Source organism: Pseudonaja textilis, chromosome 3 (genome assembly GCF_049901715.1).
Source record: "Pseudonaja textilis isolate UNSWEBS1 chromosome 3, rPseTex1.2, whole genome shotgun sequence".
NCBI classification, from domain to species: Eukaryota; Metazoa; Chordata; class Lepidosauria; order Squamata; family Elapidae; genus Pseudonaja; species Pseudonaja textilis.
The window spans coordinates 166,493,501-166,511,528 of record NC_141992.1 but is presented as its reverse complement, the minus strand read 5'-3'; the positions used below and the strand labels follow the sequence as shown (position 1 = coordinate 166,511,528).

General features: G+C 36.9%; 1 protein-coding gene across 2 annotated transcripts; it reads left to right on the top strand.

Moving 5' to 3' along the window:
• Positions 1 to 2,783: 2,783 nt before the first annotated feature.
• TRAM1 (translocation associated membrane protein 1) lies at positions 2,784 to 13,785 on the top strand. Of its 2 annotated transcripts, none has more exons than XM_026706098.2 (11): positions 2,784 to 3,056; positions 5,233 to 5,296; positions 6,664 to 6,785; positions 6,919 to 7,035; positions 7,838 to 7,896; positions 8,186 to 8,270; positions 9,236 to 9,306; positions 9,815 to 9,919; positions 10,509 to 10,652; positions 12,227 to 12,384; positions 13,581 to 13,785. In XM_026706098.2, exons 1-11 carry the CDS (start codon positions 2,934 to 2,936, stop codon positions 13,652 to 13,654), a joined length of 1,122 nt encoding a protein of 373 aa, XP_026561883.1. In that variant the 5' UTR covers positions 2,784 to 2,933; the 3' UTR covers positions 13,655 to 13,785. The 2 variants fall into 2 exon arrangements, with proteins under 2 accessions (XP_026561883.1, XP_026561884.1); XM_026706099.2 differs by lacking the exon at positions 2,784 to 3,056 and adding an exon at positions 4,371 to 4,593.
• The last annotated feature ends 4,243 nt before the right edge of the window (positions 13,786 to 18,028 follow it).

Sequence of the window (18,028 nt, the reverse complement as noted above, 5' to 3'; positions counted from 1 at the left end):
ATTGGTGTCATTTTCAGGATCTTTTTTAACTTGACTGGAAAAAAACTAAAATCTTATAGAATAGGATTTCTATAGATTAGTGAACACTAGCAATATAATATTCAATCTAATTTTAAATACAGTTGAATGAAAGTATGAAATGTTTAGATCTGAACTATGTCTGCAAGTTTCCAAATTTGAATGTATTATAGTAATCATAAAATTCCGTGCATCTTCATAAAAAAACATGGTTGCTGGATATATGCAAAGATAAAAGCATCCAATTCTATACATTATATAAATGAGGGGGGGGGGGATGACATTAAAAGCCACAATACAGAAGAATTAAATTTATATTCCTAACTAGAATTTTTGACATTTCTTCAGATCAGCCTCCCCTGAAGCATCTTTTTTCATGTTTCAATTTTCCTGTATTCCTATCTTTTTGGAAACTTTTAAGATTTAATCAAAGGGTACAGTGGAGCAATGTTAAAGCCCTCACTTTTATATTTTCATGACAGTAATCTCTGTTCACATTGTTAAAAGAATCAAACCTTTTGTTATATCTAGCAGAGTAAGGGGCTGGATTATCTGGAAAACATCTTCCCTTTTGAATGTGAACTGTCTGTCTGAGTCTGTTTGATGTACAGTCTGATAAACTGTTGAATGCCTGAGCTTGCAGCATTTACATTCATAACAATGGCATTTTTTTTAACCAAGGTGGGAAAATGTGTCTCTGAAGTGTTGATCTATAATTTTCAGCATTCCTTAGTAATAAGAAATGCTGAAAATTGTAGCTCAATAACATTTGGTGAATGCTTTAGGAAAAGCCTGTAGGGCATTAGAACAAGCTGTGTGGTCTTTATATAAGCTATGTGGAATGGCAGAAATAAATGCTTTGAATAATGATGTTGCATACTACTGAACATCGTGCAAAGTTGACATTGATTACACGAAGTATCTCCTCTGAGCCCCAAAGCAGAGCTACATGCTTACACTGAAGCAAATCAGCAATATCCGTGTCAATCAGAAAAATATATATAGTATCTTGTAAAATAAAAAATAGCTATGAAAAAATAAAAAAAATAAAAGATCTTATGAAAATTATGTTATATTTTGAGTTTAGAATTAATAGTTATGTTTATAATATTCGCTCAAGGTATCCAAAGTTGCTACATGTTCTTTGATTCCCAAGGGCCGCAGATATGGATTGAATGGCAATCCATGGTAAGATGTCAATTTTTCTGAAAAATTGACCTAAGAGACCATTTTAAAACCAGTTTTGAAAAACTATTATATGGATGTTAATATATACAGTATATGTAGCCACTAAGACACAGATGTCAAACTCAATCACGTCACATGACATCACATGAGGTATCATGACATTTTTGCCTTTGCGGAGCTGAGGTAGGCGTGGCCTGCATATTACACATCTGTCCTGCAAGCCACCAGTTTGCCATCCTTGTGATTGTGACTAAGGCATTCTTTGCCTTGGGAGAATACTAACTGAAAGAAAATGAAGAAATATGAGGCATTGTGGTCATTTTCAAATTCAAATTCCCACATTTCTTTAATTGACTATCAGGCACTGCCGTAAGATGAATCTCCCTGTGACAGATTATCCTGACCTGCTATTGGAGTGCAACTTCCAAAATAGATCAATACTTATAATCTGAAAGAAAGAACCAGCAAGGAAGAGATACAGTGAAAAGATGAGAGGAAAACGTCGATATTGTCCTCTAAAATCACCTCCCCTAATCAGTTCTCCAAATATGTACACGTCAGGTCCCAAGCTAGTAGTTACTGCAGACAATTCTGCAGATCAAAGTCCACATATTTAGAGGGCAATGAAATAAAGCTCCTTTCAAGTTAGGCCTCTCCTGGAAAACTGAACAAGCCCAAACTGTTTTGCTTCACAAGTTCTAAGTTTAAAATTTTGCACAGTAAGGATACTAGTCTAGTCTACTTGTGTGTTTTCAGTTGGATTCCTATACAAATGAGATTCTTATCCTGGAGATCTTAACAATATTTACTTTCTGATGATAGTCATCTCTGCAATGACTTTTTGCATATTTTCTGAAACCCAAAGTAAGACAGGCTGGGATTATTATTTGACATTCTGCCTGTGAGATTCACTTCCAAACAATACAGGATGACAGAAAGTTAACAAAAGAATTGTAGACATTTGTAGTTGTAAAACCTCTTGCTCAATAAAAGGAAAAGAGGAGAACAGATCGTGTTAGGTGAACATTAGAGCCGAATTCCTCTAGATGTGTTCAGACTACAACTCCCCAAAATCAACGGTCTAGTCCAGGGGTCTCCAACCTTGGCAACTTTAAGACTTGTGGACTTCAACTCCCAGAATCCCTCAGCCAGCTTAAAGTTGCTAAGGTTGGAGACCCCTGGTCTAGCATTCCTGTTTGGACAGCACCCAACTGGTGAACGACAACGGGGAAGACTGCAGCTTCAGCAGACAACATAGGATGAAAATCAGTCTGGAGGGGCGCGCTTCTCCGCAGGACAGCCTTTTTTTGTGATTGGCTAACGTCTCTCCTAAACGCTAAAGTGACGCGCGAGGCGGCTGGGCAAAGGGACCTCCCACTTTCTCTACCGTTTACGCCCTAAACTGTCTCCGCTGCCTCGTAGAGTCTTTGCCACCGCCAATCAACTGCGAGTTCCGGATTTGGTCCGCCTATCCGAAAGAGGGCGCTGTCGCACCTTTCCTGCGACTACCCACAGGAGAGCGAAGTCCCTCCGATCGAGTTGAGGGGCAGGAAACGACGAGTGGCGGTTTTTTGCCCGACGCTGGAGCTAGAGAGTCGCCCGAAAAGGCGGAGGCGAAGTTGGGCGGAGCGGCTTGGCCGAGCTTTCTTCTTTTCGGGCCCCTCGGCGGACACACGAGGGGACGGAGGGACAGAGGCCACCGAGCAGGGGCCGAGGAGGGTCTCGCCATGGCGATCCGCAAGAAGAGTAACAAGAACCCTCCAGTGCTCAGCCATGAGTTCGTCGTGCAGAACCACGCGGACATCGTCTCCTGCATGGCCATGGTCTTCCTGCTGGGGCTCATGTTCGAGGTGAGAGGCGGCAGAAGGCAAAGCGCTGCAAGACCTCAGTGGGGCTGCCGGATACCCGACGGGAAGGGCCGGGCGGAGGATAGCGGGGAAGATGTTTCAGACTGACACGGGCGAGGGGAAACCCAATGATTTCCAGGAAAAGAAAAAAATGAAACCAGGAAAAGCCAGAACGGATTCCTAGTCGCAGGGCGTGAGCCTTGAATGCCTCGGTTGCCGTGTGTGGTGGGTAGGCGGGGTGGGGTAAATGCAGCGCCTGGACCGCTGTACGCCTTAAACATACCCGTGTGTGTGAGCATATGGTCCTACTCTGTGACTCCCATGTGGAAGGGCAGCTTCGCTTGTCTGTCCTCCAGGTTATATCTGGTCATATCGGTCGTTCCTTGTATTATTGCCCGTTCTTGCCTGAAAAGAAGGGGGGCAGGTAGGGCTGCATATAGCCTCAGCAATGACAATAGCGAGGTGATGCGAATATCGGCTAGCAACTCAAAGGTGCAACCTAACCCCCTGCCGGCGGGAGTAGTGGTCCCTTCTCCACGGATACGGCCGGTCGGGTGCTTGTCCCTGTAGGTTCGTCAGACCGTTAGACACCCACCCACCCCCCATTCGTCCAAGAGGGTCTCCCACCCATTGCAGGTCTGTCTCTGGTCTCAGTGGAGCTTCTTCGGGTAGCTGCAGTGTCCTGGCGCAACCGGGCTTAAATGCAACGCCGAAAGCCCCCCTTTTTAAGCCCGGGTGTATTTTAACGCTCCTTTCCTGAGAAATCAAATTGATTGAACGGGTTTCGAAGCAAGCGTGGGCAGCAGCAGCAGCAGCGACTCGCGATGTTTAGCTTCCCGAAACTGGCGGGGGAAGAGAGGCAAACGGAGAGAGAGTTACACGTTTTTTGCAAGAGGAGCTGTTTGCTCCTGCACGCTGCATTCCGGCGGCTCGGGAGTTCCTGGTCTCGGATAGGTTACGTGGCACTCGGAGCGCGAGCTCGGTGTCGGGGGGGGAGTTGGCCGCCTCTGCGATTTCGGGGCGGGAAGGCCGGCAGGGTTGTGGGGCGAGTGGAGGGTGGGGGGAGGCTGCAAGACGAGGCGTCTCACATTGCCGAAGCTGGTGGGAGGAGAAGGGGGGCGGAGAGGACGAGCTTGCCTTTTGTGTGTAGCCGGAGAACTACAAACCCCATGGGGCGTTGCGGCAAGCGACTCCTCCCCTCCGCTTCGGAAAAGGTGAAATGGCTGGTGACGTGTACTGAGAGCCGTCCGCGATGCACATCAGAAGGGGCGGGGCTGGTTCACGCCCCTGAGGATGGTATGACACGTATCCAGTTTTGCCTGTTACGGCTGTAGCGTAGAAACATACCGGAAAAAGGGCTGCAGGATGCCCCAGTTCCCTAACTCGCTTTTCGGCGGTAGGGTGGCACATAGAAGCCTTGGAGCTTCACCCACCGTTAGAAAATTTTCTCCAGAAGATAATAAAGGATTAAAATGGCGTAACTTTCACATTTCTAGTTCGGATCACTTTTAGCATGGAGAAAAATATGCCTTCTCGAAAGGTGTGAAATTAGAATTTCAAGGAAGAATAGCAATCTGCCTTTTGTGCTGAATAATCATTGGCTGAGGTCCCAAATTTTGTAGGCTGAATATCCTCTGGATTATGGATTGGCTTTCAATTCAGATTTTTTTTTTCTGGATGCAACCAGTTCACTGTTGTGCAAAGCCAGGAAATGCTTAATGATGGTTCAGCCACCACTGTGTAAAATGTATTTAATCAGTATAATACTAATTTAGTTTATCATATGTAGAAGACAGTGCAGAAGATGAAGTCTTTTCGGTATTATTTTGCCAATCTGTGATGTCCTAATAGGTTTATCCTGAATACATTTCTAATTGACTAATTACTGCTTTAAATAAGGCTTTTGTGGTTAAAAGTAATTTGATAGCAGAATACCAATTACATTCAGTTCTTCCCATTGAGATTCAAACAAGCAACAATAGCAAGCAGGCTAATAAAAAAAAATAGCCAAAATGCTTTTTTGCAATTAGCCAGTCATCCTTTATTTTTTGATTCGGCCTAGTTCATTGTTGTTTTAGTCTGTTAAATGTGTTTTTTCAGATACATGAAAGAATATAGATGTTCCTATGATTTACCATGCGATCACATAGTTTTATTCAGACAAATTGTTTTATTGCAGGTTACAGCCAAAGCAGCTGTTGTCTTTGTTACACTTCAGTACAATATTACCATTCCTGTTACAGGTAATCTTCTAATAAATGTTTGGGTATTTGTCTGCAATATTATTGTATACCAGAAATATAATTGTATCTTAAGAGAATGATAACCAAATGTGAATGGCATACAGAAACACCAGCAGAAATCTTTAGTGGATATTAATAATGCTGCTCCAATTGTTGCTTGAGATCACAGAAGTGGTTTAGATATATAATTATACTGGTTCAGTTCTGTATTAGTGCTGTTTGAAAGGCTCTGAGATTTGGAAACTTCCAGTTTTTGCTAATTCCTCCTATCATGGATGGAGATTTCATCTTATTTTATTTGTAGAAAATCAGAATTAGTTCTTTCATCAAATAAAAAATGATTTGTCTATATTGTTTACCTTGTGGTAAGATGTGCAGCCAATAAATTAGATAGATAGATAGATAGATAGATAGATAGATAGATAGATAGATAGATAGATAGATAGATAGATAGATAGATAGATAGATAGATAGATAATATAAAGCTCAAAGCCACAATTTGATCCTAGTTTCTAATTTTGACTTGCACTTAATGCACAAGCAAATCTTTGCCAATTCTAACAAAATGACATATCTTTGCAAACTACAAATCTAGAAATGAATCATTTTTAGAAGAGGAAATAAATCTTACAAAGCTTGTTTACATGGTTTGAAACTATGGCTTGGCATCTGCTTTGCATCTCCTAAAGGAGTTTCTTGAACTTTCTATAACACAAACCACTAAACGTTCCGAAACACATAGACGACTTCTTATGTCAAAAGAAACTCCATGATGAGTTTGTTTATAATATAGTCATGTTCTCCATTTTAAAATAACTTTTTAAAATAACTTTTGTATAAAAAAAAAGTATGTCAAAATGAAGAGCTTACTTGTTTACCTGAGCTGAGAGGTGACCAGACTCTGGCCAACAGACTGTTAGAGACCTGGTTAAGTGCACTATCAGCCAGCTGGCCAAGCCAGAGCCCACTTTCTGCTTTCATTCAGCCTCCCTCTTGCATCAGTGGTCAGCCAGCCAGCTAATTGCCAATGAAAAGAGAAATGCAGATCTAAGGCAGAGGACGGGCATTGCCCAATCAACTTGGTGATCCCTATGAATCAGCAGTGATCTGCAGATCACAGTTTAGGAATCACAGCTTAAATTAAATCTATTTCTTTGCTAATGAACTTTTGAATTTAAAATTTGGAGAGGAAGATAGTGAAAATCTGATCACTGTCAATATTTTGAACTGTTTCTTTCTGTACTACTATTGTTTTGTACTGGCCTGGAATATAGAAATAAAATTAGATGTTTTTTTATTTCTGATATAAATTGGATGAGGCTGGTTAAAACAAATGTATTCTTAAATATGTTCTTTTTTTCTTTCAGAAAACCAGCCTACAGAAACAGTGACATTATATAATTATGGCATCAAAGATCTGGCTACTGTTTTCTTCTATACGCTAGTGGCAATAATCATTCATGCTGTTATTCAAGAATATGTGTTAGATGTAAGTAATTGCTTGTTAGAGTAATAACGGGCATTACCACAGTAGAAATTTATTGATTGTATTATGGACTTTTGATATAAGACAAATAACTTACTATCATAACTATCAATAATGAGAGAATTTTTTTCTTTAGAAAATTAACAGGCGAATGCACTTTTCCAAAACAAAACACAGTAAATTCAATGAATCTGGACAACTCAGTGCATTTTACCTTTTCTCTTGCGTCTGGGGAACAAGCATCCTTGTGTCGGTGAGTAAGTCAGAGGAAGATATATAATGGAGAGTAAAACAGTTGACAATGATCACACAATTATATTGCCTTGAAAATAGTCATCACATCAAAAATATTTTTCATTTTATTTATAATTCCCTTTTGAGTCATGAGTACTGTTCTATAGTAATGGAATGCTCTAAGTATCAATGTTATGTTTTCTAGAAGAGTTGTAAGTACACATAGAGTGCCATTCATTTTATTGCTTGAAGAGAAAGTCAGGAATAAATAATATATTACTAATGGCTCCTCTTATTGGCTGCAGTATACAAGTGAAAAGATCCAAGGAGGATCAATACTTTCCTTGGACATTAGATACCGAAGTTTAAAATGCTAAACCTAGAATGCAAAATATATATAAAAACATGCTGCTAAACGAAATTATTAAGTGGGAGTGGGAGTTGGGGTTACCAACTTATTTGTTAATGAGGGCTTGCCAGCCAACATATATTGGTGTCTAGAAAAGCTTCTCAGATAGTTTTTATGGTACATCAAGGTGTTCACATTTTGTTGAAATTGTCTTACGTGCATCTGGCATTAATTTGAGCTCTATGAAATACGTAATTCACATAATTCAATTTAATTCAATTCAAAACTTGCTTCTCTTTCTTGCATTTATAAGCACTTTGTTTCAAATGAGGAATCACAGCTCAATTTGAGGCTTGCTAAATCATTTCATTCATATTTCCATGTTGGCCTTCCATGCTATAGGCCATGCTTAGAAAGAAGTTAAGCAACTTCATAGGACATTGGATTAATATTTCATGTTTCTTATTTTCAGGAAAACTATGTATCAGATCCAACATCACTCTGGAGAGACTATCCGCACACATCAATGCCGTAAGTTATTTTAATTAAGAATTTCTTCTGTTTACCCCACATGACTTTTGTAGTTATTAAAATAATTATCTATTTAATTATATATAAATATATCTAGTATTTTCAGGAAAATAACAAAAGATGTTTTATTAGCAATGCATCTACAGTAACTTTGTTATGTCAATAGTTTTTAGGTGCTCTAAAAAATTTCAGGTATTATTCCATTGTAAAAATTTAGCTCAAAATAAGGGTTTTTGTATGAAATAATCAGTACATTTTGATTTTGATTTTTACATGTTGTATTCTGCAGGTTTCAAATGAAGTTCTTTTATATCTCACAGATGGCATACTGGTTTCATGCCTTTCCAGAATTCTATTTTCAGAAGATAAAAAATGTAAGGTTGCATGTAATACCTTGTCCATAAGCTTACAAACTAAATGCATAAATAATAAATATGGTTATCTTGTCAAGAAGAAGCAGAATATTGTCTATGGGATTTACAAAGAAAGGTACCTTTGAAATGGAGTTTGCTTGTAATATGAGAAAATGTCAGAGAGAATGTAAGGTTTAAATATGTAGCTTCAGGCTCTTGTGTTCGTGTCCTACTTGCATATATGGAAGGTTTAGCTTCCTGTTTCAGCCAGTCCAAATCTGCCTCTTTTCCCTGTTCCTGAAGCCAGTTCGAGCAGCTTTTAAAATCGAGAAATAACTTCTTGATTAATTTTTAAGAACCAAGAAATGACCCTTCCGTAATTTCTTCTAAGATTCTGGTTTAACATTATGTCTCTTCCCCACTCTCAAATGTTCCCCATATTAAGTTTTGGACTGTTGCGATAAGAGTTGTTCCAGTATGTAAGTTATATTGTAAGTTATAAATCGACCTATCCTGGAACTTTTGTGAGTGGACAACATCATCATTTATTTTATTAAAGCATTTTGGCTGATTTTATACAGTTCCCTGAGACATGAATAAACAAACTGTTACAGCTTAACATGTTATGTACCTTGTCATAGTGTCCTTTTTTAAGACCACCACATAAATTAAACAGATTATTTTTAGGCAGTAATTGAATAGAAGTGTTTTATACCACTAACAAATATGGTATTTTCCATTAAAGAAAAAAAGTAAGCAAGAAAGAGACGATTTATTGATCAGATAATTTTGCAGTAAATTGTTGAGTTTAATATTTTTTCTAAGTATTTGTAGAGATGGACAACAATTCCTATAATTCCCAGACAGCACATTCTGCAACCTTTGGGGCTGACAGTTAGGGATATAGATAAGAAACACGGTTATGAAACCTAATTGAATATGATAAGAATTCTTGGAGAATTCATAAGCTTGCATCTCTTTCATAGGAAGACATTCCTCGCCAGCTTGTTTTCATTGGACTATATCTTTTCCATATCACTGGAGCTTATCTGTTAAAGTGAGTGGCATTTTTATTTTGCTTGGGGAGGGAATCCGGTAATTTGTAGGATGCAGTCCAATAATTTGTAATAAAGTAGAAAAATGGTGCTTCCAATGATGCTTTACAGGTAATCTTGCAATATTTCATGTAGCATAGTTTAGAAGACAAATTAAGCCATAAATGTACATACCAATTTTCAAAATGTACCAATATTTAGGATTCCATCCTCCATTTTAATGGATAACATGACAATAGCAAAGGTCTCTAGAAAGAGAAGTTGGCAGCTACCCATTCTTGGAATCTTTCTTCCTTGCCATGCAAATAGATGTATGTTGTTCTTTACACAACTCAAGAAAGTGAGTTTCACACTAGTTTCTATCCTGTAGTTGTGTCTGAGAATTTGAGGTTGGTATTCTATCCTAGAAGTATCAAATGTTCTCAAGGTGCACCTTTATGACAAACAATTCTAACAGTCTTTTGTTTCTTTGCCAATTAGCAACTGGTGTATTTTTTTTCTTTTTTGTAGTTTGACCCATCTTGGTCTTGTTCTTCTTGTGTTACATTACTTTGTGGAGTTTCTGTTCCATATCTCCAGACTTTTTTACTTCAGTGATGAAAAATACCAGAAAGGGTACGTGCTTCTATTGTCATATCTCACATATGCCATCTCTCACATTATAAATGTTATAAAGAAATATTGTTCATATTTAATAATACTTGCTGCATGCATAAATGCGTATACATATTGTATATAACAATACAGTGAATATTACCTACTTTTTAGATAAAGATGTATGCAGTATGTCATATATTAATAGCTGTGCTTATATGAGCTTTTTGTTCAATATAGAATTAAACACAGTTGGTATATTCATTTACATGCAAATCTGTTCATTTTAAAGGATGGGCTTGATCTGTCAATATCTAGAATGTATCTTTCAACTGAACAGTACACAATAGCCTTTCCAGAAGGTTTCTTGTGCTTTATTTATCAGTGGGGGATAGCAGTGTTGTATCAAATAAGTGCCAGAGCTCAGTAGCATCATATACAGAATAATCGCTCCTGATACATTTCAGAAATGTTTTATCTTAGCAGGCAGAATTATTCACTCAGAAAACTTAGTACATAATGCATATAAATATCTGAAACTGAAGATGTAAGTAACACAATCAGTGGATGAATTCTGATAAGTCATGTATCTTTTATTTCTTCCCGCTAGGTTTACATTGTGGGCTGTTCTTTTTGTTTTGGGAAGACTCCTGACCTTAATTCTGTCTGTCCTTACTGTTGGATTTGGCCTTGCTAGAGCAGAGAATCAAACTTTGGATTTTAGTACTGGAAACTTTAATGTGCTACCCATCAGGTATAACACAGATATATGTTCATGGAGCATATGATATTAAAACAAAATACAGTAATTAAAATTATTTTCAGAGAGAATTGCCTGGATATAATTGCGTGAGGAAGCTGTTGTCTTTGTTAGGAATATTGGGTGTATTATAATGAGAAAGAAAAAGGAATATTTAAAATACCTTTTACTATATTTTACAAATTCTTCTGTCATTTTTATGATGCTTTAAAATCATAATTTTCCTAACCTAGGCATTATTAAATCATCTACGGGCAAAACTAAATTGTAATGTTCCAAATTAGCAGATGCTTGCTAATTGTGCCATCTGTTTTGAATTAGAATACATAGGATAATAATTATATGATACTGGTAGTCCTTGACTTGTCACTATTTGTTTAATGACTATTCAAAGTTGCGGTAAGACTGATCTTCACACTTACAAATCATCGCAGCATTCCTGCAGTCACTTGATTGCAATCTGGGTGTTTGGAAGCTGGTTAACAGCACAAGCGGTATCATACAGTCGCATGATCACCACTTGCAACCTTCCCTGCTCGTTTCCAACAAGTAAAGTCAATGGGAAAGCCAGCAGGTGGTCACAAGTAAGGGTCATGTAATGTTTCACTTAATGACTATGGTTAAGTTGCTTAATAACCATGGCAACAAAAGTGATAAAATTGGGGGCAGCCATGTCACTTAATGACAAATTATTATGGTAAAACAAGGGCCATTTGCAAGTTCATCCGGATGATTACCAAAATATTTAATAGTGAATGGCACCAAAGTTAAAAGTCAGTGGGAAAATATATTCTTTTGGTATATTCTGTTTTCCCCTTTAACAACTTTCCCAAAGGTACCAGCTTTTCCTAGGTTCTTATTTGTATTTTAACAAACAAATCTAAAATTAAACTGAGGACCTCACGTTAATCCTTAATCTGGATATAAATCTGGCACTAAATTTACTTTTATTTTTTTTAATGTTACCTTTTAATAGTTCAATTATACTTTTATGGTAGAGTGAGAGTGACTGGTTAGTGCTGTCTGACAATTAGAAAGTACAAAAAGAAAGAAGAGGAGAAATAACAGCAAGGTGCTTGATGCTCACTTTCAGAATAAACTGGTTTATTTTTTATCACAGAAGACTCTGACTGTATTTACAGTTCTTGGAAACATGCTCTCACAATATTTTCTATTCTTTAGATATTATGCTGGTATTTATCTAGACATATGATTTGATCTCTTTCAGAGGATATAGTAAAAATGGCCTTCAGAATGCAACACTGATGTGCCCTAAATTAAACTATTATATCTGATCTTCTGATCCACAGCATCCTAATGTATTTGCTGCATAGAAACGTTGCTTTGCTATATGACATTTTAAAGAAATGTTTTTCTGATATATGTATTGCTATTTATGATCTTCCTTTTGCTAGTCCAGCAATATACAAAATTGTTTACACAAGTGTTAAGCAAATTAAAGATTAGGTAGTGGCCTTCAAGAAACATTCCTAAAAGAAACAGTTTTTCTAATCCTTTCCATTTCTAGATTATCAGAAATTCTAATATTCTATATCTGGTCTTTATAGAATCAGTGTGTTGGCGTCAATCTGTTTAACACAGGCCTTTATGATGTGGAAATTCATTAATTTCCAATTAAGACGATGGAGAGAACATTCTTCACCTCCTCAACCAGTGAAAAAGAAGTTTATGACATCAAAAGGCAAGCCCTCGAAAAAAGAAAGAGGTTTGTGTTTTAATGATTTCTGTATACTTTTGGCAGAAGTACAAAAGGGAAGTAGCTGCTTTGCACAATTAGGAAACTATAAATGACGTGGCTTAATCTGATAACAAGTTCTCTAATATAAGTCTACAACACATAATTGGGCATCTAGTACAGGCAGTTCTTGGGTTACTAAAGCTCATTCAGTGACTGTTCAACCCAGTCTGCAAAGTTGTGGCCATTGCATCATTCCTGTGGGTCATGTGAATGGATACTGGGCAACTGGCTTGCAATTATTAATGGTTGCAATATCTTACAGGCACACGGTCACTATTGGCGAAAGTCAACTGGAAAGCCAGCAGGAGGTTGCAAGTCACTCACTTGCTGTCCCTAGCCACATTATGGTGCTTACTCTCGTTCCACAGGTCCAACATGCAGCACCACCATACACACACCTTCCTCACACGCACACCAGCCTGGTTGCCTGGAATTCTTGCCCATGTTGTTGTCATGATAGGTCCTCATAGTGAGTTTTGGGGTTATGATGGCAACTAGGACTGCCAGGTTTGCCATCAGCAAACACTGCAATCACATGAATGTCACACTTAATGACCACATCTCTTAATGATAGAAATTCTAATCCCAATTGCCATTATAACCCCAGGACTACCCATATTTCTTAGGCAGCTCACAAAAAGACTATGATGTTTATTTCTCCATAGAGTACTAGTAGATGCCTATCTTGTTACATATGAAGAAAAGGGAAGAGAGGAGCAAACTTGGGCAAAGCCCTTGAAACTATTAAGTTCTTCAAGTGAAAGCTACAATGAAAGACAGGGTCAGAGAAGAAAAATGCATTGCTATCTCAGAAAATACGAGTGATGACCCTACATCCTTCGGTACAATTACTGAGAGAACGTTACCACATAGAGGGACAAAATTGATGACCTGAGAAGGACCTGCTTCCTCCCTTTCCATAATGTTCTAAAGTGGCTGAACGGGATTCAGCCCTCATTTTTTGTTAGAAGACCAGCAGAAATCTCTGGGCATTATATTGTTAAAGCATCTGTGAGAAACATTCTCATTTATGATGTGCTTGAAGCTTCTTCCCCTGAATTAATTTTAAAGCTATCTGTTAAGATGTTTAAGATTAAATCTTCATAATCTATGGGCTTGGAATCCAGAGAAAAGAGTTAATTATGTTTGTTTTTTATTTCTAGAAAATGGAATCAATGGAACATTAACCTCAAATGGAGCAGACTCACCTCGCAACAGAAAAGAAAAATCTTCTTAAAACTGAACTTTATTAAATTAATTGACTAATATCCCCAAAGAGAACTGCTTTTTACTTGGAAAGTCCTTCAGCACCATAGTTCCTACTGTTAACAAAAATATAATAAAATTAATGCCTTTTTTGATTATTGATATCAGAATGTTTTGTGCAACCTTTTAAATGTTTAAATGAAAAAGGCCACTTTATTTTTAATAGCTATAAAACTCTTTTTGGGTATTAATGAGAATTCACTTCTAAAACTAGTACAGTAATACAGTCTGCCATTCCTTATAGTTTTATAGTGGTTGAGTTTAATCCATTTGAATATGATGTTAGGACATTTTTGTTTTAAAGGAGAAGTTAAATCAAGGTTAAAGTTGTACTATTTTTTTAGGCATTCTCTAATATTTAGGCTTCTATTTTGAAATCAGCTTGGAATAGAATTTGTAAACCGCCAAAACAATCAACTTTTTGTAGATGATATCTACACTGATTAAAGAAATTCCCTTATTAAAACACAGTTGACTGATTAAAATGTTGCTGTGTATGCATTTATCTAGGAATCTCTTGAATAATTCTGGATTTAGTAAGAAGGTGTTTAGGAAGTAACTGAATGAGCGTCCGGCCACTGAGGCCAGTGAGGACTTACCACCTCCCAGCCTGTTGGGGAGGGGGAGTGTTACAGTAGACATTCCATGACATGGTCAGAATTTTTCAGACTTTGCAAAGTTTAAAGGTAGAAATGGGTCATGAAGCTAACTGCTGTTACTCTCACCTTTAAAATCTACATAAGATTTGAAAACTGTTAAAAATCCTCTTATTTAAATTTGTTTGCAGGGTAAAAGCACTTCAATAGTGCAGTTTGTGGAAGGAGAAATTTTATGGGAGGAAATGGAATAAATTTTCTGGAAATCAGCCATTTTTTTCTTTGAATTTCAGAAATGTAATGGTGCTGACCATCCTTATGCAGTCCATAGATGCACTATCATAATCTATGAATATGAATATTTAGTTAACGATTTAGTTGAATTGTATGGAATTCAAAATAGTATTGAGTCTTCTATTATTTTGTTATTAGATTCAAATCTAGCCTGTCTTTTTGGAGTTCAAGGCATTGTACTTCAAAATCTCATATGCTCCTTACAATAGCCCTTCAAAATAGACCATACTTAGTGATGTGGATGGCTCAAAGTTATCCCACAAGTATTACGATCTGTTTGTGATCTGAACAGTGATCTTGGATTTCTCTGGACCCATGACTACACTTAAACTACTATTATTAAACTACTATTCCACAAAGATTAGATTATTATTATTTCTCAGCTTTCTTAATTATATCTGATATAATTGAAGGAGAGAATACAGAAATAACAGTGGCTAGCAAAATGATAATTGCTTCCTAAGCTGATGAAAGGAATCCATTTCTACTTGCAACCTCAAACGTCTTCGCTCTCAATTGTAAATGAGCAACATAGGCAGTTTACTTGAAGTTCCATCCCTATACTCTAAAATATTTTCGCTGGCCTAGAAAGCATTATTCTTACTGGATGTTGGGCATAGATGACCTAAGTTTACAGATTAGATAAATTTATATCATTTATAAAATTGCTTCTAATTCTCTGCATTGTAGAATTACCTTGAATAAGGCAAACCTAACAAAAAACTAATGAGACTGAAATATAATGTTAACAGTGTTACTAGATTGGGCCAGGATTCTTGTACAATCATCACTCCTTAGAACATTTATTTTAAGTTTAACAAAAAATTTAAAGTTTATTTTTAACTGGTAGCAATAGGAGTCACCTAATCACCAGTAATGCCTAAGAAGAGCCGTTTTGCAACTAATTTATGTTATATATTTCTAGCTTCCAAATGGTTAAAGAAGCCAAACAACTTATTGTCTGGTCCTTTCTTTTTTCAGTTTTGTCTCCTTTTTTATGGGTTCAGGTTAACAGAAAACTGAGTTCTTAGAATAGCTTTTGGGTAGAATGCAGTAGATTTACCCGAGTTTCAGCTTCACAATTTAAAAGTAGCTGCTTAAATGAAGAAAGTGAAAAATACATGAATTCAATAGTATAGTAGTTCTGAAACATGCTCAAAAATTACCTTGTTCTTGTAATTCTGCTCTATATTATGACTGATTATTTTTGTATTGCCACCTATTCGCCATGATGACTCAATTTGATTTTTAAAAAAATAGACCCAACCTAATCTAACTAGAATCATTTTGGGGAGAAAAGAAAAAATATTGTAAGATACCCCAAGAAAACTCTTCTAAAAAATGGCATGCTGTTCTAAAGTTAACATTGCTTAATGCTCATCCATAATCAGAATCTGTCGAAATGAAATCAAAATGAAAATAAGGAAGAATCACAAACTTCCCTTTTTCTGTATAACAGTAGTACATTTATCATGAGTCTGGGATATCCAATTTTCTAAACAGCTGAAAATGCATTCCCTTGTTAGAAGTGTTTCTCTTCTGTCTGTTTATTCTCTAACACTACTCTCTCTTTATCCAATACTAATCCTTTGAACAGGCAGATTTCCCTGCTTTGTAACCAAGATACAAAGGGCTTTGACAGCAGTACTTTCCTGTTGTTGGAGTTAGGTGTGCCTATTTTTTAAAAAAGTCCTTACCTTGGATTATGTTGCTGATTCACGTTATATGTAAGCTTTGTGTCCAGGTACTTTCAACTTTCTTACTTGATGTAGAATAAGGTGGAGCTAATTTTAGCTATATTTCTGTTTCTTGTATGATCTTTCTTTTGCTTAATATTTATTTCTTCTTTTCTGTATTTACCATGTTATTGTTTATCTTGAAAAGGAATAGAGTAATGGATATTTATAGTCAAGCTTTTTCTTTCAGACAAATAGCAAAGAAATGAAAAGCCACAGATTACATTTCTCTATTTAACTCTATGCCACACAGCTATATTTTTCCCCCGGAAATGGAGAAGTTAAAAAAAGTTACATACTGAGCTGGGATTAAGAAAGCGTTAAAAAGAACTAGTGGCTTCTGTTTCTCAATAAGGAAACAGTCACACTTGGAAAGCTTTGAATATGGTGAATGGTTTTGATGTGGTAATCAGTATCAAAGCCATAACTTTAACAAACATTGAAGTGAAATTTCAGCCCTATGCCAACTATGGAAGGTAGATCTGACATAGATTTAGATATTTGGCAAGCGAAGTAATGCTGTCAGTGTTCCAAGTAATACACCCTTTGAAAGGAGAACTCTTGAGGCAGGTAGATTCCCCAAAGAACAGTTTATACATCATATCGGCAACTGGTGAAAACTGACTGAAAGTTCCTGGGGTTTTCACCTAATTAAAAGGTGAACGTTTTCCCTTCTCCCAAGTCATCAGAGGTGCTGGCCAGTCACTTGGTTATTTCACTCCTCCTCTCCCAGCCACCTGTTGGTGAGTTCTCCTCACTGTAGAACTTTTTGTTTTGACTGCAAAGCCCCAGTTAACTATTCCCCTTTCCCTGTCCCCTCTTCTGCCTTGTGGCAACCCTGAAGCCATATAGATAGCCTCAGCCAGGTTCGCCTCAGGGAAGACATTGCGCGGGGGGGGGATTTTCCTGCAGCTAATCAGAATAATACATCTTTTAAAACAAAATAAAAGAAAATGTAACTAAAAATTGATTAGAGTGTAATATTACAAAACCCAGAAAACTTTGTGGCAGAGACAAAAAGGAAAGCTTTAGAACAGGAGAAGGAGAAAAATTGGACACACACAGTTTGAAAGTGTTGTTATTTATCTCCAAAGATAAAATACAAAGGGGAAAAACAAATTAACAGACATCCAACAACAAAAAACCGCACGTACAAAAAGAACTTCAAATATTGTGGGAAAACACATGCCCCAAATATCTGCAGCAGGAAAATCTGACTGGATAAAGCATTTATCCTAACCAGACTGTCTGAAAAGGGTTTAGAAACAGATTGATGGCAACTATAGGCTCTTTCATTAATTATATCGATCAGCAAAAGCTGGTGATATTGTGGATTATTGTCACGGAATACAGTGAACACTTTTATATTGCAAATGGGTCCTTTAGGTTAAATTTGTTATTTAAAAAAGCCAGAAGTAATTTCATAGCCAGGAGATAAACTTTCTCGAAAAGAAAATTTGTAAGTTTTTGAGTGCAACAAAAAAATGAAGATATGGAGCAGAAAGAGTTTATTTTACAAATGCTGAAGCCAAAAATCACAGCAGCATTGGGAAGCAACAGAAATTCATGATTAATAGTGGAATTATATAGAAATTTATTTTCAGAAGTCTTTATAATGCAGTATTTTCAAGCAAGGAATAAAATTGTTCCCAACTTTTTTTTCATGGACAGATCCATTCACCCATATGTTTGCATTATTTTATATTGCCGTTTCCTTGA

Coding starts and splice junctions, on each gene's coding strand:
- TRAM1 (XM_026706098.2), top strand. CDS start 2,934: ATGGCGATCCGCAAGAAGAGTAACAAGAACCCTCCAGTGCTCAGCCAT. Junction 7,897..8,185: donor TATCCGCACACATCAATGCC/GTAAGTTATTTT, acceptor TGTATTCTGCAG/GTTTCAAATGAAGTTCTTTT. Junction 10,653..12,226: donor TTTAATGTGCTACCCATCAG/GTATAACACAGA, acceptor TGGTCTTTATAG/AATCAGTGTGTTGGCGTCAA.